Raw genomic sequence first — 23336 nt, forward strand, 5'->3', positions numbered from 1 at the left:
ATCAGTTTGCTTTGGGCATTTAGGAATGCACACAGTCACTCGGAGTGACGTTTTAAGGGTGAATAAAATAAGCATAGGATCATATCCAGTTTTCTATAGTATAGGCTAGTGCAGAGAAAGTAGTCAGTTTATGCTGGTGAATGGTTGTTAAGGGTACCCTGAGAGACACAGCTCCTGACATAAATTCTTGTCAGTCAATTAGTAAAATCAGATCTATTTCCAGTGGTGTCTCCTCCTCTCCTAGTATCCTCATCTTTGGATTGGCACAAGTAAATTTCTTCCTACCTGATAGAGTTGCATTATCCATATGCTGATTGGGAAGTATAAAAGAATGCTGAGATTGGTAGTTAATAATGGGGAATAGAAGAGATTGAACGATAGGTCTATACTCTAAACTAGAAGTCATCTGGCTGTGTGACTCATAGGAAGGCAGAGAAAACAAATCTTGCAAATCAGTCATGACATTTTAGGCCTTACAGGAAAAGCTCACCTTAAAATAAAACCAGCATCTGCATCTCATGATTTCAGAGCCAGGAGTCCAGTCTAAGGTCTGTAGGAGACCTCTAGATCTGAGCCTTTTACAGAATGCTGTTTACCATCTCTGACTGCCTTGAAAGTGTCTATGCCTTAGACTAGACACATCAACTTTTTTCCTAGTTGCTGACATCCCAGTGATTCCAGTCCTTCTGCCTGGCATTTGGGCAGAGCACTTGTGCAGTAGGCAGTAGCAGAGAGTGTCTAGTATTTTTGTATGGTCAAGAACTTAAGGAGTCTTTGGTACATGAAAGAGATGAGCTGGGATCTTGGACAGAAGTAATGTCCTCAGACAGCAGGAAGGAAAGATCACTAGAATAAAAAGCAATAAGTCTTAGCCATTTGAATAACTAATGGTTACTAATAGTAACTATTCCCTCTAAGGAACTACTTCTGTTATACTTACTGAAGAATACAAAGGCAATTGACAGGAGGCATGCAAAGAAATCAGAGCAATTTAATATAACTCCTGAAACATTTGAAATGTTGGAGATGCTAAAAATGCTTTCTCTACATAAGCAGAAAGACTGAGACAATTTAGGCTAGAGAATAGAAGGCTGAGGGGAGATCTTATCAATGTATAAAAATAACTGCAGGGAAGATGTTAAGAAATTGAAACCAATCTCTTTCCAGAGATGCCCTGTGATAAGAGGCAATGGGCACCAACTGGAGAACAGGAGGATCCAGCAAAACATAAGAAAACATTTTTTACAGTGAGGATGACATTTTTACTATGAGCCTGGAACAGGCTGTCCAGAGAAGTGGTGGATTCTCCATCCTTAGACATGTTCAAAATCTATCTGGGCGTGGTCCTGGGTAACCAGCTCTAGGTGGCCCTGCTTGAGCCAGGGAGCTGGATTCCTTCCAAACTTAATGATTCGGTGATTCTTAGATGGTTTTATTCACCTTCTAAGCATTACTTTTATTGCTTTTGGAATAGGAAGGAAATAAAAGTGAAAAATATGAAAGCAGGAAGGAATAAGAGACATGCTGAACTGAAATTCAGAACAAAAAAATAGAAGACACATTGTTTAAGATTATTCACTAAGACCTATTTGGATAGTATTTTATGAAGAAAATATAAGATAATTCTCAAAGTAAAAAAAAGGTGATTTTTTTTTAATCCCACTCAGAGAACAAAACTAGAACACAAATTTCTTTTGTGCCATAGAAAAAAACAAAGTTTCCATCCTCACAAATTTCATACCAATTACTAGATAACACCTGATAATTAGTAATATATACAAAATACATTCTTTTTCCCCACTGACTTCAAATGGGAGTAGAGAACTTTCCTAGATCCAAAGAGGCCAAATTAACTGGAAAGTAGCCCTTTCCTACACATCTGCTTTGCTTCAGAGGATTCAGTTTGGTCCTTAAAAAAAATATACACAAATACTCTGAAAATTTTTTCAGATACCATATATAGAAGATGAGATAAACTTGGCTGTTAGACCAGCAGTGTAAGAAAACCAGTATGGAACTTACAGAGATATCACAATCACAACCGTTGTAATCAAAACTTACAGAGATATCACAATTAACAACATCACTAAATGCAAATACTAAATAGTGACTCACTGACTGCTAGCAACATGTAAACATGCTCTACCTATTGATTACGTAGTTAAAGTCCTGGAAACTCAGCTAAGTGTAAACATTTTAAATTTTATTAGATTCCTTGATCTAAAAGCAATGTTGGAGATTATTAAACTCCTCAGAACCCTGGATTCCAGAGATAGCAAAGTACCTGTTGACAGGCACAATAATATCTACAGCCAACAAAAAAACCAAGCAAACTCCACTCTCACTCCTCTCAAACCCCACAAAATTATTACTGATCTACAAATTAATTTTTTTTAATAATGTTATTTAATTTCCTGCTCTTGGCCTAGGACATATGAACCAAAATTCTCTTGATATACTATAGCTACATAAATGATCTCTGTATGTTACTAATATTTTTATTATTGTGACGTACTTCAACAATTTCAAAATTACATGCAACAAAAAGGTTTAGGTTCAAATTAAACTGAGGAAACAGAACTAGGGGAGATTTTTCACTCACATGCTAAGTTGTGATGTCCTTCAAAGTGTGGAAAGCTATAAATATGGCACGGTCTTTGATTGTTGTAATCTGGTGTTTTTCAAGCAGGTACCTAATGTTTACCAAGATTTTTTTTTTCTGAGACAACTCAATATGCTCATTATTCACAACAAATTTTAAAACTACAGAAGTAAAATGGTGTTAAAAACTCAGGTTTAAATATTTAGTTGGGTTGCTGTGCTCATAGAGGAGAACAAATGGAGAACATAGAGGAGAACATTCTGGGCAGTGAAAACATATGCAACACTGACACGGAATATAGACCTAGGCCTGAAAAAAACTCCACTGGGTTCACACAGACCAGCATCATATACAAACATTTATACTTTGGTTTAAAAATCTTTGGTGTAGCTGAATGTCATTCACATTTTGCTGCATGCGATAACCACCCAGTCAGGGTGCACTCAGTCCCACCACACACACCCTGAACCACTCACAGCAAGCGATGGCCTCAGGAAGCTGCAACCACAGGCACTATGGATCACAGGGTGATCACTGACTCCAAACGAGGCATCTGAGGGACACATTAGAGGCTATGGCTGCAGGGAGCATCTTTCAGAACATGGCTTCCTCAGCCTGCTGACAGGAGAGTCTCACTCACCCTGCAGTGGTCAGAAACTTCCTTCAGTGACTGGTGAAGAAAGCTCATGTTCAGGATGGTTCTTGTCTTCTAGCAAAATGTAAATAAATCCTCCTGATACAGCGACAGGAGGTAGATTTTGACACTAAAGTACCTCAGCTCATTTCCTTGTGAAACTCACCATGCAAGCATTCTCTGCTATTCGTACAAGTGACATGTCACAAAGCACAGTACCTGGCAAGCCTCATCAGCCTATCCTCCACTTTAATTCTTTTTTTCAAAGTAAAGGAAAAAATGTGCATTTTATGTTCACTTTACTGTGTATTTTCTAGTATTTTGCCTTAAAAGAGCATAGTTGAGGGGTACAGGAAAAAGCTGCCTCTGCCCTCCTCATAGCAGCTGCCACATCTGTGAAGTGCAGCCCTCAGGAAAGGTAGGATGTTCCCTGAGAGCATCTGGGTATGTGCAGGGGGGAAGGGGGGGTGGGGCCAAACCTGTATGTTGCTGTGAGGGCAGCTGCAGAGAGCATGGAGGATGAGGACCAGGTATGGCTTCCTAGAGATGAGAGTCCTGAGATGCGACTGTGTAGTGGGGTATGTGCTGAGGGGAAAATATGCCCTACATTAAAAGGCTGTGGATATGCTGTGGATAGAGAGCTGTGCTTAGTCTTCCTTTTTTTTTGCCCTATTACTTTTTTTCGTTTTTGCTTGTTCATCAAAAGCATTCAGAGACTTATTTAAAATGGCAATTGTTCCATATTTGAGGAGAAGTCAGTTTTATTGAGCAGGCATCTCTAAGGCCTCTACATAGTCTGACTCCACCTACCATAGTGCACTGCTGAAGACTCAGATGCAGCTGGTTTTAGTTAAATTCCTGAGTCCAAGAGGTGAAAACACTGGTTACCAAACACATCACCCTATGAGTCACAATCAGTTGCTGAAGGTTGGGGAATGTTACAACAGATGTTTTCAATGACACTAAATCCTTAGGTCATTTCAAATCAGTCTACGCTACCAGGAAGATAGTGTTTTTTTCCCCTAAAAGGAGCCAATGAATAGTCTAGAATCTTAGATCTCAGGGTCTGGATCCTTTTTTTTCCAAAGAAATTCTGAAAAATTAAGTGACTTGCTGCATTTTGAGAAACAATTTTGTTATTTATTATTTCCTGTGTGTTTGTAGTAGTTCTGAGCTGCTAGAAATAACTTTTGGCTACCAGTTTAAATTTGCATCATAGATGGATGTGGTACTTCTGATATATCTAATGTGATCAGCTAACTTCTTTTAGGATACACTGTCATAAATGTATTTGATTGTGAGTTTATGGATTTAAATGGTTTGAGCTGACAAGATGATTTTCTTAATCAGACATCCCTTCACACCTCCATGAGTCTACATTGATGTTGGAAATTCTAGAGTAATTTTCAAGATTTGAGTTTGAATATGCCACAGCTGCCAGCACAGCGCATTCATGATCAGTTTTCTTGGATTGTAACTAAGCCTGTAATGAATGATCAGTATTTAACATAATATTCAGCAGTATGGAGGCTACAAATGGAAGATTTAACTAGTCATTGGAGAGACAGACACTTTAGCACTGTACTTCACTCCATATAAACCACAAACGAGATATTGAAGCCCTAATTACAGGGATGGGTTTGGCTTTCTGTTTATTTTACTGATAAATACTTCTGTGCCTGCTGCTAAGTGGATCTGGTCTAAGAGGACCTGCTTTGGCAAGAGGGTTGGACTAGATGATCTCTAAAGGTCCCTTCCAACCCCTACCATTCTATGATTTTTGTTCAGTTAAAGTTATTGGATATTACACCTTCAGTGCTTCAGGCCTAAGTTGGGCAAGTCTGAGAACAACTCCTGTGTCACAGATAATCACCAAAAGTCTCGCTTTCCATGTTAGAAAGGACAGAATCACATCTTGGTAACTTCTTGCTGTTTTTGAATATTTCTGCCTATTTTTGCACTGGTATGTGGAGAAATTTGGTGTCAGAGAGACAGGGAAGAACTTCAGGATTTTTTCATTATTTGAACTAGAAACATGGTAAAAATTCAGAAACCACAAAATGTTCAAATTTTGACTCGAAGGCAGCATGAGTTGTGTTTATCTGATCTACTGTGAGTAGGATGACATACTGCTCCAAACTATTTAAAGATCTGCAGAAGTTTCTTTCTCATATGATCCCAAAGTAAGGATATTAAGACAGCATGGAATTATATGGAATTTTGGAAATTCCATGGAGTACTGGAAAAAACCAACAATTAAAATGGGAATTTTAATTTGAAGGTGTCTGTCTCAGACTTATGATTTCATGAGCATCTGCAGTGTCTTTACTGATGGTAAGTTTTTGGTACATTTGCACTCTTGATCCTGTCAAAAGCAACAATAAGTTGCTTTGTTAAGATCACAAGTCCCAGAAGGTTCCTAACTGCCTTGTTAATAGAGCCTTTATAATTTCTAGAAATTCTTGTGCTATTTTTCTGCTTTTGTATTGCTGCATTGGATACAGCAAGTATAGTACCATGTTGAATGGGTGATCAGACAAAGATTCTCCAGCTCAATGACATATTGGATTCAGCAGCAATATTTAGTCACCAGTCTCAAGGTATGTTACTGGTCTTTATGTGGTTCAGCATTATTGTCACATCCAGAGGCAGTTATCTTGATGATATTTTATGTCTCCTGAGTCTGATGAAGACAGTTGGGGAAACCATTTTTTAACCCTTCTTCTTTAATAACGTGGACATTTTAGATGCTGATACTTAACAGTACATACTTTAGTAATGATGAGAGTTTCTCATCCTGCCTTCCTTGCCAGTAGCTATAAGTGAATGTTACTTTTGTCAGAATCAATAACCCAGTTGCACTAAATCCAGATGCTTCAAAATGGGCTGTGTACTTGGAAAAGCAATGTGAAAAAAGCAGATGGGTTGCATCTTCACTGGCAATAAGCAATCAAAACCCCAGAGTCAGGTTCCTTTTCTGTATTATTATGTTTGTATCCATTAAAGAACATTGTTATAAATATTTCAAATCCTCAAACACTGAAGGGTATCCCAATGTGGTAAATCGTTTTTATGTCATTGTTGAAGTACCTGTGGAGTTTGACGCTTGCTGACAAGATTTTTAATCATGATCATTTAAACTACCTTCTTCTGCTCCCTTTAAGATTTGATTCTGCAAGTAGACAGTATTAAAGTGCAAAATCTTGAACATCATATACAAGGGGTTTTTACATATTATTAAAAAAACAATCTTTAGATTTATAATCTCAGTAATGCAACTCGGTGTAGCAGTACAGAGACCAGTGACCTAAGTGTAGCACTGCTTTTTTCTGTGGAATTGGAAAGAGTTTTCATTCAGGGACAGGCTGCATGGGCAATAAATGTGCCTTTTCAGCAACCTGTTGGTTTCCCTATCTGACTTAGTGTTATGAAAGCAATTGTATATAAATGACTGTAAAAATGATGAATGTCTTTGGCAAAGATTGTCAAGAGAATGGCCAAGATTCGTTATCTTGCTGAATCCAAGATAAAGTTCTTTCCAGGTAAGAATCGTGTGATCCAAGTTGCATTAAGTTGCGTGTGTTCTAGCATGGTCACATGAAGTTGTAGGAAACTGTAGAAAGCCTCCATCTCCTAACAGCAGCCCCTCCACTCTCACTGCTCACAACCCAAATAGGATGTGAGGAGTGAGATCTTAAAAAAACCTGCATTCAGGTTTAGCTGCTGTAAAAACTTCTGGAAAACACCATTTCATCTTTCTCAACAGCATTCATCATCATTGCAAGCATAACAAAGTATTAGCAGTATAATTAATACTGGCAAAACTAACAGCAGTGTTTGGACAGTTAGTAATGTACTTTAGTAACATTTGAATATAGCTGTTTGTAGGTTACAGCCCTTGTGAAGTTTTCCTTTCTGCAGAAAAACTATCTGCATTTATCTGCATAGGCTGTGATACACAAGTATTCTCAGATATCAGCTACTGGCTACAAACAATTCTTTTATTGTCTCCCATTGGACAAAAGGATATGAAGCTGACAAACGTCTCTCCAAACAATGACACACCGTTTTTACTGCTTGGCTGGAAGAACCAGCATGTATCTGGATGTGAAGATTTCCCTATGTGGGAAATGGGAGCCAATGAAAAATACTTCAGAGCACATTCTCAGCAGTCCATTACAAGTATATCATACATGTCCTTTGTTACCTGTGTTGCCTTGCCATACAATTTCAAATCAGTCTCAGTCCTTATCTTCATCAGATTCCCTTGTCTGTTTTCAGTATTCTTCAGTCTTTTGGGGAAAAAAAGAAAAAAAGACAAAAAAAAAGCTAGAAAAAGGCTACAGTCATCAGCAATGCTCTTCTAGCAATCTAGTAGCCTTTTCAGCAAGATAACCTGTAAGAGGAACAAGCTTACCTGAGAGACAGACAGCACTGCCATATCACGTGCAAGGAATTGACCTCAACATTTCTACTACATTTAATGGTGTTTATAAAAATCAATTCTTTAAACAAGAGCCCCACTACATATATCTCCTCATGGTGAAAGAACAAGAAATTGAACCAATACCTGGAAGACATGTAGTCTTGCTTCTCAATGCATTACTTTAAGCAATTCAAACAAGATCATAAATGTGATACAGCAGAAGACAGTATAGTGGTAGCAATTAGTAGGAATGCAGTATGCTGTTTGAAACTGAATTTGACTCAGTCCTCAAAATAAAGCTGTGTGGGAAGACTCCCTTCCTATATAAAGCCTAGCAGAAGTCAGTAAAAGTGCTCTGAGAATTAAGCTCTCTTGCATCTGTATTTGCAGTTCTTGCAGAAGAAAGCAAAACAAAAAGGCGACCTTCCTATTGTTTTCTGACTCTGTATGAAACATTTGACATTGCAATGCCTACTTCTTATTGAAAATCCAGAGGTTTCCAAATCCCAGACTAACCAAAAAATATACTTCCTCTGTGAGGGCACAGAATACATGACTTTTCCTTGAACCTGCACGTTTACATAGGCAATATTCCACCACACAGTAAAGAGTTGTAGGAATCAGTGAGAGTATATGTAAACGTCATAAGCTCTAGTTTTTCAAGTAAGATCAGAGAAACACAAATAAAATGAGGTTTGCCTGGAACTATGTGGAAGACAGGTAAAGATTATAAAAAATGAAGTTCCTCCTTTTTCTTTTTTTTTTAATTGTTTTTATCTTGTGGTACTTCTCAGATGAATTTTCCACTGCTTTTGAGACTTGGGGAGTATTATCTTTAAAGTACAGGAGAGCTTTCTCATAGACTTTAGTAACTGCCAGCATTCTTGGATGTATTAGTTTTGTTTGATCAAAAATATGTAAACAAAGGAGCAATTCAACTTGCCAGATTTTCCACAGGCAATTTCAAGTTCTCATATACCTCATATTCTTAACAAGTCAGTACTCTGCTGATGCTACATTGAGGAACTGAGATAAGTATATAATACATAGCCTGGAAGTCACAGGCCCTGGGACAACTGGGACAACTGAAATGGAATTACCGATGTCATACCAGAATTACATCAGTGAAACTAAACCTAGTCCTGCATTTTTTTCACATGCTTTGGGCTCCATTAGGCACTTTAATTGGTTACATTTTCAGTCTTGCATAGAGTTGTCAACAAATCCATCCAGCAGAGTTTTCTGAACTTCCCAGAAAACATCAAGAGTATGTACCTATATACATACATGTACATGTATATACATTTGTATATACATTTGTGTGTGTGTGTATATTTATCTCTGTGTATATACATATGTATGCACATTTATAGACACAGTAAGTGTTACCAGGTGGAAAATATGTAGAAGCTTGTTAAGCCATCCAGCTGATTTGTCTAAGATCTTAGATGCATTTAACAATGTATGGTCTCACTTCCTAGAAAACAATCAGTATATTGCAGTTGAGAGAGAATATATGTTTGTCAAATATCTTGTTTATATTGTATTGTAGATACATAACATATATACATGGTTTTGTTACTCCTCCTTCAGTTTACTCTTAAACTGAAGAACGAGAAACCATAGATTTCAAGTCAGTAATTAAAGTAGTACCCAAAATGAAAGTCTAGAATAAAGAAGGTGGAAAACAAGTCATTGAGAGTACACACTACTAATTTAGCAATTACTTTAACAAGGAGCACAAGGGAGTAGTCATACTGACAAGTGCAAGGACTAAAATTAAGTCTAAATCCTACCTAAGCTCAGTTAAATAATTCTTGATATTTTCCTGTACATTTGCATACGAGACATCCACTACCTGATCCAAGGGGAGAAAATCTCAGCATGAGATATTAACGATATAACTACATGTCACAATGCAGCCATTTAATGCTATATTGTGCGCAATTTAAAAAATTAAAGGTGAAATTGCCAAATAGAGGCAGTTTAATACTTAGTTCTCATTGTCCAACTGACACTTCATACTTTATTATGTTTAATCTTTGTTAGGAAGCTAGGAGTAATAAAACTGCCTGTCTACTTAATTACACAGACCTTTCAAATAATCTGGTTTTTTCCCCATGAGAAAAACTGTTCTTGCTGTAACAGTGTGATCACTAATAGCATGTAGATTTGATCATACTTAATTGCACATAGAAGCAAAGAGCTATCAGCTTTGAATCTGTAGCATGTATTAGGGTAAAAAATGAGAACAAAAATGTGAAGTCTGTGTGATAAAATGTAATGCTGGTATCTTTGTTCTACATGTAAAGAAACACAAAATGGCTGCCAATCTCTCCATGCAGTGAAGTCTCAATACATTTAGCGATCAACTGACAGAAAGACCTGACAGAAATATAGATGTCTGGACTAAGAGGCCAAGCAGCTGTAAATAATGGTTGCAAGTTGCAGCTGCAGTTCTATTATGTTATTTGTAGTAGTCAAAAGTAGAGATATGCAAACATAATGTAAGTTATTCATTCTTGCTTCAAGCAAATGTATGCTTTCTATGAATACATTCTTCTTACAATTCGCGATACATAGTGCTTTCTGGCCACTTTTCTGAGGAAAAATAACCATACTGTCCTTTGTTCTTGAAACTGTATGCATGGAAACCAAGTTCATTAATCTCTTCATGCTTTTTACACTCTTAGCTTTGTTTCATACTCCCAATAACTTAATTACTCTAGAAATGGAAAGAGGTATCCAAACTTCAGAACAAGATATGCATTGTGTTTTTCAAATCTGCTCTATTATGATTTAGAATTCTAAGAGCTTTGTCAAAGGTGAATATCCATCTTTTGAAAAAAAAATCCAAGTCAACGAAAATATATAAAATAGTATTAGAAAATATCAAGTAAAGGGTAAATAAAAGTATATGTGTGAGCATATTATCTTAGCAGATATGTAATATTAGCATCTGTTGCAGACTATCTCTTCTAAAACATACCCATTAAAGACCAAGTTAAACATACAGTTACCACTGACTTTCTGTTCCCAGCTTTTAATATTTGTGTAAATATAGGGTTTATTTTACTTCCTTACCAGTGGAGGTGAAAGCTTAATGGATCCCTGGTTAGCACAATATATTTGCTTTTCATTCTATATCTGTTACTAAAACCTATCTGATTATTAAATTAATAGACCTATGACATAACAACTGGAGTATAATGTTCAAATCAGACTTAGAAAAAAATAGTTACATAGGGTAGGTTTAGTGCAGCTGCATGGCAATTGTGAGTATAGCAATTAGGATAATTTAGGCTGTTTCCTGTTCACCTGATTTAATGAACTGAGTTCTAAGCAAGCTAGAAACATATGAGCCACAGCTGCTTTCATGTGTAATGCTTTCCATTGTTGAATGGAGTTGAAATGCATGCTGCTCAGGAGAGCTGTTGATGTATAATTCAGGGCAATTCCTGAATTTCCTTTAGAAAAGGAATAACAATTAATCATTAAAGCCTAAAAGATGAGAAAAAAAAATTATCTGCACTCTTAGGGTGTTTTCCATGGTGAAGAACAACCTGGAGGAAAAGATAACACATTAGAAATTTAAAAAAAAAAAAAAATTGAATGTGCCAACATTTTCTATTTGTGAAAAAAAAAGGAACACACCAAGCTTGGATTTAGCTCAGCGTTAAGTCTAATCCTTCTCTGAGACTTTGATATAAAGTCATCATGAATAGTCAAGAAAAAATACCTTTATTCCCTCTACTAGAAGCAAATGAAAATGAGAGAATTGTCTTCCTCTACAGACTACTTAAGAGATACCGCACAGATTTTGTTCATAATTATAGTGTTTGAGGGAAATCTTAATTAAGAAGTCATACACAAGTATCAAGAGATAGAAGGCAAACAAGAGTATGGCTACGGTTCCTCTGTCTACAGTTGTGTCATTCTGTCCTTTTCTGTCAGCATTGTAGCTAAAATGACCAGAATTTATGATTGTTATAGAACAAACTGTGCAGCCCAGACTGCTCCAGAGATCAGAATGTAAATCAGTTTTAAACCAGCATCAACAACACAGAATTCAGGAGCAGGAGATGAGAGCAGAGTTTGCTTTCCCTGTGTTCTGATGCACAGGAAGGATAACACAGTGTCATACAAGAGTGCACTCTCTCAGTGGCAGATATTGATTTGTTTTGTGCATGTACCTACCTCCTCCTCCAATGTTTTACTCCAGAAACACTTCAAATATTTTGTCCAAGTTTGTCTTCAGGTCAGTGGATATGCTTCAGAGCACTGTGGGAGTGGCAGGTTTTCTCAGCCTCTTGTGTTGGCACAATACAGAGGGAATGACACCAACTGAGATCCCCACAGATATAGTATAAGATATTCATCAAACTAAATGCCAGAGGCACAAAGCCAACAGGAGGAGGTCACAGGCCATTGTCCCCAACAAATTATAATGGAAAGTTAAGTACCAAATGATGAAGTCTTTATCACTTTGAGGCATGCATTTAATATTTATTTTCTATTGTTTTTCCTTAACAAGTATGTGGGAAAGACTTGACTCTGCAGTCATTTAAGTACAAAAGTTCTTTTGCAATGGTGTAAGAGTGCTGCTTGTGGAACAGAATGCTGTTAGTTTTTTTCTAGATGGTATTCACTTCTTGTCTATACCAATGTAAAACAAGAAATTAAATCCTCTGTAATACCTACAGCCACAGCCAAATGTCTTTGTACATTGCAGCAAAACATAAGTTACAGTGTTAAAGGAAAATTTACATTCAAATATCTGTAGACAGATACTCAAGGATAGCAGAGCTGGCTCAAAGTAAATGGCAGCACTAACAGTCTATTCAACAGCATTTTTTTATGGTTGTGTGTGAGGTATTTCATCTGTTTTGAAGACTATATCTAATAAATACCAGAATTATGGACCATTTTGTAGGCACTGTGATTTCTAGGTACTCTTGATTTTGACGATTAACAAGAATGAAGGAATTGTGGTTTTCTGCTAAAACTATAAGATGGATTATTTAGTGTCTGGGTTTTTGTGGTGAATATTTTTAAGCTGAAAATGTCTTTTTTACCACAATTGGAACATTCTCGAGTATGTATCTATTTTACTGTCAATTACTTTGGAAAACATCTTGGCAGCAAGAGCAACCAGCTGCGATGTGGTGCCTGCCTGCCTGGTTGCCTGCCAGCTAATCAGACAACTAGACAGGAGCCTTGATGTGTGCAATAAGCTCAGAGAAGTAGCAAAGTATGTGATCCTTTGTTCCTTGGCTAAATTACCTGAAAGATAGCAATGCCTAACAGACAGACAAAACAGGAGCTTGTTTTCTTATGTTTAGCATAGTAATTCCAGTCATCCTGATCTTTTGATTTATTTTGAAATAGAGAAATGGTAAAGAAATTACCTTATGTAAGGTGAAGCAGTAATGCTTCACTGTATTAAGTCAATGACTTGACTTGTCATCAAATCCCTCTTTTCCTTCCTGTCATATGTTCATAATATTGAATTTTCTGGCCTTTATTTAAAGAGTTTTATGTAAAATGCCTAATACTGACTACTTGCATTTCTTTCTTTAATTTTTCATTTAAACTATTTTTGTGAGAACAGAAGACTAGAACATAAAATATTCAGTCTGTGTTACAGCACATGAATATTCTGTTACATTCCTTTCCACTGTAGTGGAGAAATGAAAAATGTTGCACTTTTTTCCTCAGTAGTGCAGAGAAATGATTAATCAAGTTGTTGCTATTTTCGTCTCTGTCCATAATAAATTTCTCATTCATTATTTAAAGCTTTGTTCAGTCTATGACTAAATTCTGTTTATATTAATAATTAGCAAATTTTGCATGAGAGATACAGTCAGTATATATTCCCTTGTCCTTTAAAAATATAATTTTTCTGCCTTATATAGCAGAGATAATACTGTTCAGACCAAATAGTCAATGAGATGATAGGTGTGCTTCTGCTCTTCCCAAATGCAAAGTACTTTACTGAGGAGATTCCCTATTTGTGACTATTACTCAGTGTTGAATTTTCCACAAGGTGATCTTACACAGATCTAAAAATGAATTAGGTACTAAAGGTACCTAATTATCATTAGGTACTCTGTTATACCTATTGTGAAATTTTTAAGGCAAACTTTTGGACATGATACTGGATAAAAATTTGCCCGAAATGTCCTTCATGTGACAATCCTATTTTCCAATTTCATGTTCAAAGAATTTCAAACTTCTTTCCAAGTCTGTATTCACACCAGATATGTTCAAATATGCATATAGTTAGTAGAAAACAAATAGTGTTACCTGAGACTGTCTAAACCGACTCCCGCCTCCTGCCCCAGGTTTCTCTGGAATGTCAAGCTCTCCTACTGAAATTTTACACTCCATTTGACTGCAGACGGAAACTGAGGTTGCCCTGCCAGTTATGTAGAATAACTCGGTCGTAAACCATAAAGATTATCTTTATTAAAGATACTTATTTTACTTAATTCTGATACAGCATTGCTAAGATGTTAAATGTTATGTTCATAGTACACAAAGGATGCAAATATTCTAAAATGTTTGTTTGAAGGCCAATCATCACTTCCATAAATTGGAAGTTAAAGTAAGTATGATTTTAAAAGTCTCATGTTAAACCAATGTATCTTACAATGCTTTAAAATTTGAATGACAGAAAATCAGCTATCAGAGCATAAAGAAAAAAGTCCCATCAGACCAGCTATTGTGTCAGATTGCTATCAAACTGTAGACAAAAAGAACAAACAAATCTTGCAGGCACAAGCTTCAAAAGTTGGAAATTATTTGAACACCCACAAGGCCTAGGGCTAATCAAATGCTGTATTTTGGTTTGACTCGTTATAAAGACAGGTAGCTATTTATCCAAATGTGTTCAAAGCTGTTTAAGTAATACACAAAGACAGTAAATTACTGGAAATTGAATGTTTTCTTAGAGATTTTCATAAAAGCATCAAAATATTCTGGAATTGATATACCTATGATTTCCTAGCTGAGTTAAACTAGTCTGATACTTAAAGTGTTATGCCTCTCTCGATATCCATAATTTCTGGTTTGACATAAATTCATTTGACATCTTGAAGTCTTCCAGATGCTGGAAAGTCAACTAGACTTACTGAGAAAATGTAACTGGATAATGTATATAGCCACAACAATCTCTGTTCAACTGTACAATGCCAGTTTCTGATAGTTAATGATTTCATTAAATCAGTTATAATTATGACATGGAAAAAATACTGATAATTAGAGGCTTCATTTTCTCACTACAGCTGGATAGACAATTTTTCATAAAGCTCTACCACAAAAAAATTATTTGTGTAGTGCAGACTTTGTCATTTCTCATAGTCCTGCAGCAGACATAATTTCTTGGTCTGGAGTATTGACTTAAATGTAGTTATATCTTTTGATCAATTATATTTACATTGTTATTAGATAGCCTCATTAAAAAAAATCCTAAAAACCACAAGTTACTTGCTGAGTCATAAGTATTTAAGCTGATTCAGTGAAATTTCTACCATGATATCAGAAGGTAAAATCTTTATCCTAACTTCTCAGAAAGAATTAGTATCAGCTAAGAACATTGCTACAAATGTGGGGAACTGAAAATGACAATATTTTGGATAAGTATCTGTAATAACTTTTGCCAGTATTTGCATTTCTTGAGTTCTTCTTAAGATTCATATAATAAAGACATAAAATGTTTTGGTAAACATAGAGGCTTCAGAGAAGAGCTTGAAGGCATGGTAATAGAAGAGGAAAAATAGCTATTAGTTGATACATAAAGGTTTTGGTATCTTCTCATGCATTACTAATGATCTTAGTTTTATAACCAGTCAGTCTGGTACATTTGATAGCAAAAATGTTGCTCTCAAGTGCCCTGGTCTGGAAATGAGCAAGTCATTGAATGCTCATTGATATCAGCTGGTTTAATTTCTTACTACATGACAGAAATATTATGTAAATACATAACAAGTGAAAATAATTACTTATTTGAAACAGGGACAATTTTTTTTCATCTTTTCTGTCAGAGAAAGATAAATTTTTGTGTGTCACTGTCAGTGATCAATTTTGAGTTGTTAGGGAGCACTACAGTTCCTGATCTTCACAAAGCAGTTATTTCCTAAAAGTGTGAAAACTGAAATTCTGAATTGTATTTTATTAATAGGGACTTAGAGTTGATTTGGCAGAAGATAATGTGATAGAACTTTAAAATCTTGATAGTTCTAGTGTTATTGTAGTATCAGGGTAATTATTCAGGTTGTTTTGAGGACTTATTTTGCACTTAGATCCAAAATTTCAGAAGTGACAGGTGGTACAGAGTATGTTGATGCCTTTTGGAAAAAGGGTCTGTTTACTCAGAAAGTGCTGAGCAGTGACTATGCACTTTTAAATTGTATGAACTCAGGCAGCTCAGAAAGGAGCTACATAAAAGTCACATACAAGATTTAAATCTTGGAGTCAAATGGTAGTTCCTACATTATTAAATTTAATTTTAAAAGTTCAAGTACTTTAACTGTATTAAGATTAAATCTGTTAAAAGGATCTGTAAACAAAAGACACGATGTATCAAGTGCAACAGAGTATAAGGTGGATTGTTCTTGTCTTATCTGGTGGAGAATTTTAATACTAAATATTCACAGTCCAGTTGAAACCATGAGTTATGCTAATGATCAGTATGTAGATGTGGTCAAATTCTTGATGTAAAATTCTTTCTTAACTGTCTGGTGTTTAAGTAAATAGATTTTTTTTTCTCATTGAGAAGAATTATTCTTGATTTTTTTTTCATTTACTTTGTTTTGTTATGAGGCAATGCTGGAATTTATGGTCATCATTCTGTTGTAGAAAATTTTCAGCTGGAATTTAGGGTCAGTATTCTGTTATTGTCAGCCATATACTTTACAGAGTTTAAAAAAAAAAAGAAGAAGAAAAGTCAGGGGGCGGGATGAACACAATCACTCAGGAAGGTGAGTGGAAGTTAATGAAAGAATGGCTACAAAAAAGAAAAAAAAATCTGAGATCTGTATCTCTGTTAATTAATGTCTTACCATCTTTTATCCACACATTCTTTCCAGCTGTTCCAAAGCTCCTGCATTTCATTTTTTCCCCTTTGTGTACTGGTCCAATATTATTCCTCTCATTATCAGATAGTGATGATAATTTTTTATTATTTGTCTTTTTGCTTCTTGCTTTTTGGTATAATAACAAATTTGTTCAGTAAATTGTGTTTGAGCTGTTACAAATAGAAGCCATTATAAAATTTTGTAAGAATAATAATGAACCACAGGAGGTTTGTGTTTTTTCTTTTCTTTCTAAATGGCATTTATATGTATTGAACTTGATAAAGAGGAGATCCTGTTTGGCGGGTGCTCTGCTGTTGCAATTTCTGAAAGCAATGGGAATGAGGGAGGGCATTGCAATTCTATATATAAAGCATCCAAGCTTGAAGAGGTAAGCCTAGAAAGTGGCAGCAGCAGCACTGCCCATTTGGAACAGAGGAGAAAAAAACTCTCCAGTTAGGGCATGCATCATGTTTCCAACAGTAATACTGCTCATCTTCTGCAGTTTTCTGCAGTCTGCTGGTAAGTTTAAGATATCCATCTTCTTCTTAGTATACGAGTTGAAGGAAAATACCCATGTATTTAAACAAAATGGGTGACTGTGTTATAATATCACAATACATGAGGTTCAGATATTGCTCTGCAATCTGGCAGAATGAAGTTTACACATTTTTTCTCCCTCACTGCACCTTAGAACACAACTCTATTTAATAAATACAGTAGAAATGAAATATAGTAAGTAGAATTATTTGTTATTATCACTCTTTAGAAATGTGGTTACTGATTTGTTGGATCTTTCACTAAAACTGATTCCCTAGATACAGGGAATATTTTTTAATGGTCTTAACATTTTGTGTCCAAGCTGTCGTGTGCCTTCATCTTTCCAACCCTACCATTATATGATTCTATGATTCAGGTGTTCATGTTGCAGTGCTCTAGTGATGTCATTGTGGAAGCTCTATATCTTCTGTGTACAGTGATGATGAAAACTATAAAAAGTGTTAAGTATGATCTATGTGATTATATCACTTTTATGAGGAATGATATGATAGAAAGAATCCTGTCCTAGAAAAGAGGCAAATTATTCCAGTCTAAAAATCCTCCATATATTATTTGACATTATTCTTTAGTCTATCTTATTTACATCTGAATATCAGATGACTCTGATTTTTTAAAAACACTTGACAACTAAGTTCATTGTCTTTGTAGGTACTCTGCCTTCTTATTCATTCCTCTTCCTGTGGTGTTTTAACGGATTGTTTTAGATAAAGTCTTTTTGTGCCATGGCTTGGTATTACTTAAGTTAATGATTTCTTTTCCTCTCTGTGTATATTCTCTGTATTTATCAATTGCTACAGTTCTGATTTCAAGAACAGGTTGCAAGCTGCTAAAGAGCATACTTGCTTTAGCCTTTTAGTTAAATTTATTTTTCTGTATTGTACTAAGTTTAATGAACCATAAAGTTCAAGTTGCGTGAACTCTCTTAAATCACTAACTTAAACTGTAGCAGTAAAAAAAAAAAAAAGCAACTCAACCCTTTTGTGGGCTGTGAGAGCTAATTTCTAATCTCAGCTATGTTGTTACAAGTCAGGTACGCCATCCGCTGTATTGGCACCATTGTAATCCAGGTTAAATCTGATCATGCACCCAAAATGCAGATGCCAGAAAGTTCTCATTCTACATGATTTCATCTTTTAGATGAGTAGATCTATTAGTATAAATACTACTATTAACCATAAAATGAAAAATTACTGTCAAACATTGCTCAGCCACAAGCTTTAGGTATAAACTCATAAATTACACATAGGGCCTCATCTGTAAAGGACTGTATTGTCTAGGATGGAACTTCAGTTGAATTTAAACAAAAAAGACTAAAAATAGGATCTAGAAACTTCTTATAGAGCAATATTCTTACTTTGGGATGTATCAACATTTTGGGGCCTTGAAATGCCATGCAAGGTTGGAGACGATGAAAACAAATAGAGATTTAATTCTGTCAAGTAAGATTTTAAAATAGGACATTTGGAGGCATATCTGAACCAGAAGAAGTTGGTAGCGAGGTTATAAAACTGGCCAACATGTGGGATGCTAATTATTTTGAACTCAGTATCCAAGTCTTGTCTCTTTAAAATTAATTAAATCAAAGCAAGGAATCCAGTTGTCTTATTCATGGATCTGCATCAAATTCTGTACCTCGAGTCTGTCTCTAACTAGAAATGTAAATATTTGTTGTAAGCACATATATTTTATGTGAAGTCTGATGGAAACTGGAAGACTTATTTTCTCTTTCCCTCGATAGCTCAGGAAAAGCAGTAAACATCCAATAGCCTGATTTAAAAAAAAAAAAAAACAAACCAACCTAAAAAAGCTAGAAAACTTTAAAACCAACTTAAAATTATTAGTTCTTTTACTTAACAAGAGATGATGATTTGTTGACTAAATTGAGGCTTTGCCACTATTCAATATTCAAAACTGTGCATATATCCTTAAAAGATGTTTATGTACAGTCATGATAGTTTTTTACTGAGTATATAACTTGATTTATTCTTTTTAGCCAACTTGTTTTACAAGAGATAGAGGGAGTTAATAATTCCATAGAGAAAAGAAATCATCATGAACACGTGTAACTGATTACTGATATTACAGCTGTGACTTTAGCACTACTCTTGCTGTTAAATTTCATTTTAGGCTAATAGAATTTATTTTAAAGCTCCTGTCTTTTCTAGGTCTTCTGACATTTCAACATTTCTTGTTGCCCCAAATGAGAAGATAAAAACTGAACCCTTTACGTAACAGCAATCCCTAATTATTTCTGTTTGGAAGTACAAAAAAACATTTCATTTCAATGTTTTACATCAAATTGAATTTTTTTTTTATTCATTTAGCTAATGTGAAATCCTTTGAAGTCATTACATTACAAAAATGCATTTTCCTGTAGGCATGTCCCATAGTAACTGTAGTATTGGAGTAAAATGACTTCTTCACAGCAAGTCAAGTCCTCTGTTTGGATTCTATTGCTGTCATGAACTAGACAGATTGACCACATAGCAACTGTACTCTGACAGATATAATTCTTAAGGAGGTTGGGCCAACTAGAGTAGAAATTGAAAGTAAAAATTCCTTTATCTGAGGAAAGTGAAAGGTTTTTTTAAGTTCTGTTGAGTTAATTAAAAAAAAAAAATATTTAGTGTGAACTAAAATTGGTCTTATTTGTCAAAAGAAAACAAAATACTTCCAGTAGCAGTAAAATATCAGTAAGGAAGATTTCAGCAGTTCAGAAATGTGATTTACCAGTAGGACAGCCTTTTCAGTGGAAAATTCAAAAGATAGTTGCCAGATACAACTTCTGCTTAGGGCCACAGTACTTGCTGCATCTATACAGTCTGACATTTTATGTGGTTCTGAAAGGCCAATAGCATTGTCAGGGTAATTTTACTAGTCTCTTCAGAGTTTTTTAAAAAATAGAATGTAAATGCTGAGAATAATTACCATACTGTAATTAATTTAATAGTTTGCTCTGACAGGATACAGATTGATTGAGAGGTAGTCAGTGAATGGCTTTCTATTTGTTTTACAAGCTATTCTTTGACCAAAACATTAAAGTGCATTTGATATCCTTAGTTATTTTCAATATAACTCTTGCACATCTCCATGTAGTCCAGATTAGTTGTTACATTAAATTTTTAAATCTATATCAAGCCTGCCTTTTCTACAACTGTTTGGCATGCTGAGACTTGTGAATTTCAAATTTGAAAAGCTTGGAAACGAGCCTTGTAATCCAAAGTGTCTGTTCTGATCTAAAGCCTATGTCCACAAAGTATTAGACTTTTTATTTTACATCAGGTTCTCTAGATAGATCTCACTTGAAATAACATTTTAGGTATATCTTCAATTCCTGCAAATCAAATACATTCTGAAAGCACTTGTTACACACTCTTAAATCCCATTAACATAGTGTTTGTAGTTCACAAGGAACTTGGAAGGACAGAGGAAGAAGCATGCTGTATTCTGGAGATGCCTGCTGATTTGCAGGCAGCTATGGAGGTTGTACAGAAACACTGGCAAAATTGCAAACAATTATTGGCCAGTGCTGACCAATTGTAGAGGACAAGGCAACATGAGTAGAATCTACAATGTTTTTCCAATGAGCATGTCAGGGAACTGTGGAAGTTGAAGTGCTAGCCATGCAGTAGCTATGGCATCTTGCAACTCTTGCTAATGAGATCACTTTAGGCTGTTTCTTTCTTGTGGAAATGTTCTTGTTTAGTATATCGAGAAGTTATTATGTTGGTAACTTACTCCAACTTAGAAAATCATATTATGTGGCACTTTTAACTTTCAGTTTTTTCTTTATAGACCACTATCCCATTGCAGTGCGCCAAATATCTAGGAAGAGGGATAGAGAGAATACATCTCACTGAACTTCTGCCTTGACTGCAGAATAGTAACCTAAAGCTTCCTTTACACCAATGGAGAGAAATAATATGAAATAAAATATGCATGATCCATTGTTAGAGACATATTTTGCAAGTCTAATTGTACTCAGCAAATTTGTATTTACTTTCACAGCCTGTGGAAAGTCTAAAAAACTGAGTGTCATTAGAGTAACATTTGAGACGGGAGCACTGCTGTCACTGAACTCACATCCTTGGCTTATTTCCCTTTTGTCTAGATATTGACTGTATACAGTTCTACCACTGCAGTACTTTTAGCTCCTAAAAGCTTAGATTAGTTTATCCATATAACATCTTTTATAACAAGTATTATTTCAGAGAAGAACTGAGGCGCAGACTGGTGGGGAAGTTGGATATGTCTGTATCTCAGAACCAAAGCAAAGGCATTTGCTGAAACTCTTACTCCAGATAGCCCTCCTGTACTTAAATCTATCCTCACATACAGGGCAGAACCTTACCTGTTTTCCTACAATTGTTGAGATACCACATGACAAATATCACCCCACATTCAGGAGAACAGCGTGGATTTGGCTAAAGTGTCTGTTACAGTTGCTGAGCTCTCCAGAGGCTTTTATTCTTTCCAGTATATAAAGAAGTAACAGAAGATTTCAAAGCTGTAGTGTACCTATAGGTACCTATATAGATACATATGTGGAGTTGGCATGGTTTACATGATCAAAGAAACCTTCTGATATAAAATTTTCTTCTTGCAAAAGATCATAAACACGTAACAGAGAATTACTTGGATTCTACAGGCTATTTGGTCCTGAGCAAATAAGCAACAAATGCAACAACTAGGCCTGGGGATTTCCCATTCCTCAGCTACAGATCCCATGAGTCTTGTGAAGAACACATCGGATGTTACTTTTCCCATATTTTCCCAGTTTTGGCTGTTTCCACTACTTCTACTCAAATGGTAGAATAAGAATTCAAAAAACATGAGGAGAGATTTATCCCACATTTTCTTTTAACAAGGAAGATAGAATCTGAGGATGAAATACAGGAAATCCCATGTTGTATAGGATTTCTGGCAGATTTTGGTAACATTTTACTAGATGCAGAAGAAGGAGGATTTTATTACAAGTTGAATTATGTGGTTTTACACTACAATTTCTGTTCAGTTTTGTTTGGCAGGACAAAATTCATATGTGCTGACCCTGCTTTGACTTGCACTATGTTTAAAAATTAGAAAATAACCAAACATTCAGCTTCCCTGTGACCAGAGGATAACATCTTCCTATTGTGTTTTTCCTTTCACAGCTTTTGAAGGAAATTATTGGCCCCATTTTTTTCTCCAAAAACAGAAAGAATCTCTGCAAAGAAGTAAGTGCCCGACCTGGCATTTAATGTTCACATAGCAGCTATGAGTAGCGACTCTATTCAGCATCAGTTCTATGTTGCAGAATGCACTGTGCCAAATGCAAAATAAAAATAAGTCTTTGCCTCAAGGTGCCTATGTTTTAAAGCATTAGCTCTTCTGAATGAAGAGATTGCATATAAAAAAGTATGTTGTCTTTCTCTAGTAAGATTTGCCATAAATGGAAAGTACTTTAATGTGCCATGTTGAGGTTTTGATGCCTAAGGATAGAAACTGTAGAGCAGTTTAGTAGCTTTCCATATTTAGAACTTTGCTATTAAGTTTATTTGTATGATCTCTTTGATTTTTTCATTCCTGCAGATTACTGACTGATACTATCTAAGAATTTAGGGAATTTAGGAAATGGATTCTTTTGATACTCTTGTTTTTACAAGAAATGAAATAAAGCTGATTATCCATTCGGGCTAGGTATATGAGATTATTTTAAAGATTGCAGGTTAAAACAAATTATTGTGCAAGAGAAAGATCAGAATATGGAATAGTTCTTCCTCATCTTTATAGCCAGCAGTTGGGAGTCAGGGTACAGACAGATTTCTGTTTTAACATCCAACCATACCAGCTGAAGCTATTGTTTCCCAGAATTTTTTCCTTAACTCCTAAGAACGGCTTCTGTGCACGCACCCAAATCTGTGAGTAAAATTAATTCCAGTTACCTACTTACTGCAAATTTGTTCTAGTCCTTCTAAGAAATATAAAAGATAATACGATACTGCTGACTCGCATAAAAGTCTGTGTCATGCCAAAGCACAAAATAATTAACATAGCTTT

General features: G+C 35.5%; 1 protein-coding gene across 1 annotated transcript in view; it reads left to right on the plus strand.

Moving 5' to 3' along the window:
- The first annotated feature begins 17206 nt into the window (after positions 1-17206).
- Positions 17207-23336, plus strand: part of MUC6 (mucin 6, oligomeric mucus/gel-forming) — a 54055-nt gene continuing 47925 nt past the window's right edge. The window contains exons 1-2 of the mRNA XM_062000378.1: positions 17207-17258; positions 22451-22513. Coding sequence (XP_061856362.1) covers positions 17207-17258; positions 22451-22513 — 115 coding nt within the window. The remainder of the gene's footprint in view (positions 17259-22450; positions 22514-23336) is intronic.

The sequence above is a fragment of the Colius striatus genome, chromosome 7, assembly GCF_028858725.1.
Source record: "Colius striatus isolate bColStr4 chromosome 7, bColStr4.1.hap1, whole genome shotgun sequence".
Classification (NCBI taxonomy): Eukaryota; Metazoa; Chordata; class Aves; order Coliiformes; family Coliidae; genus Colius; species Colius striatus.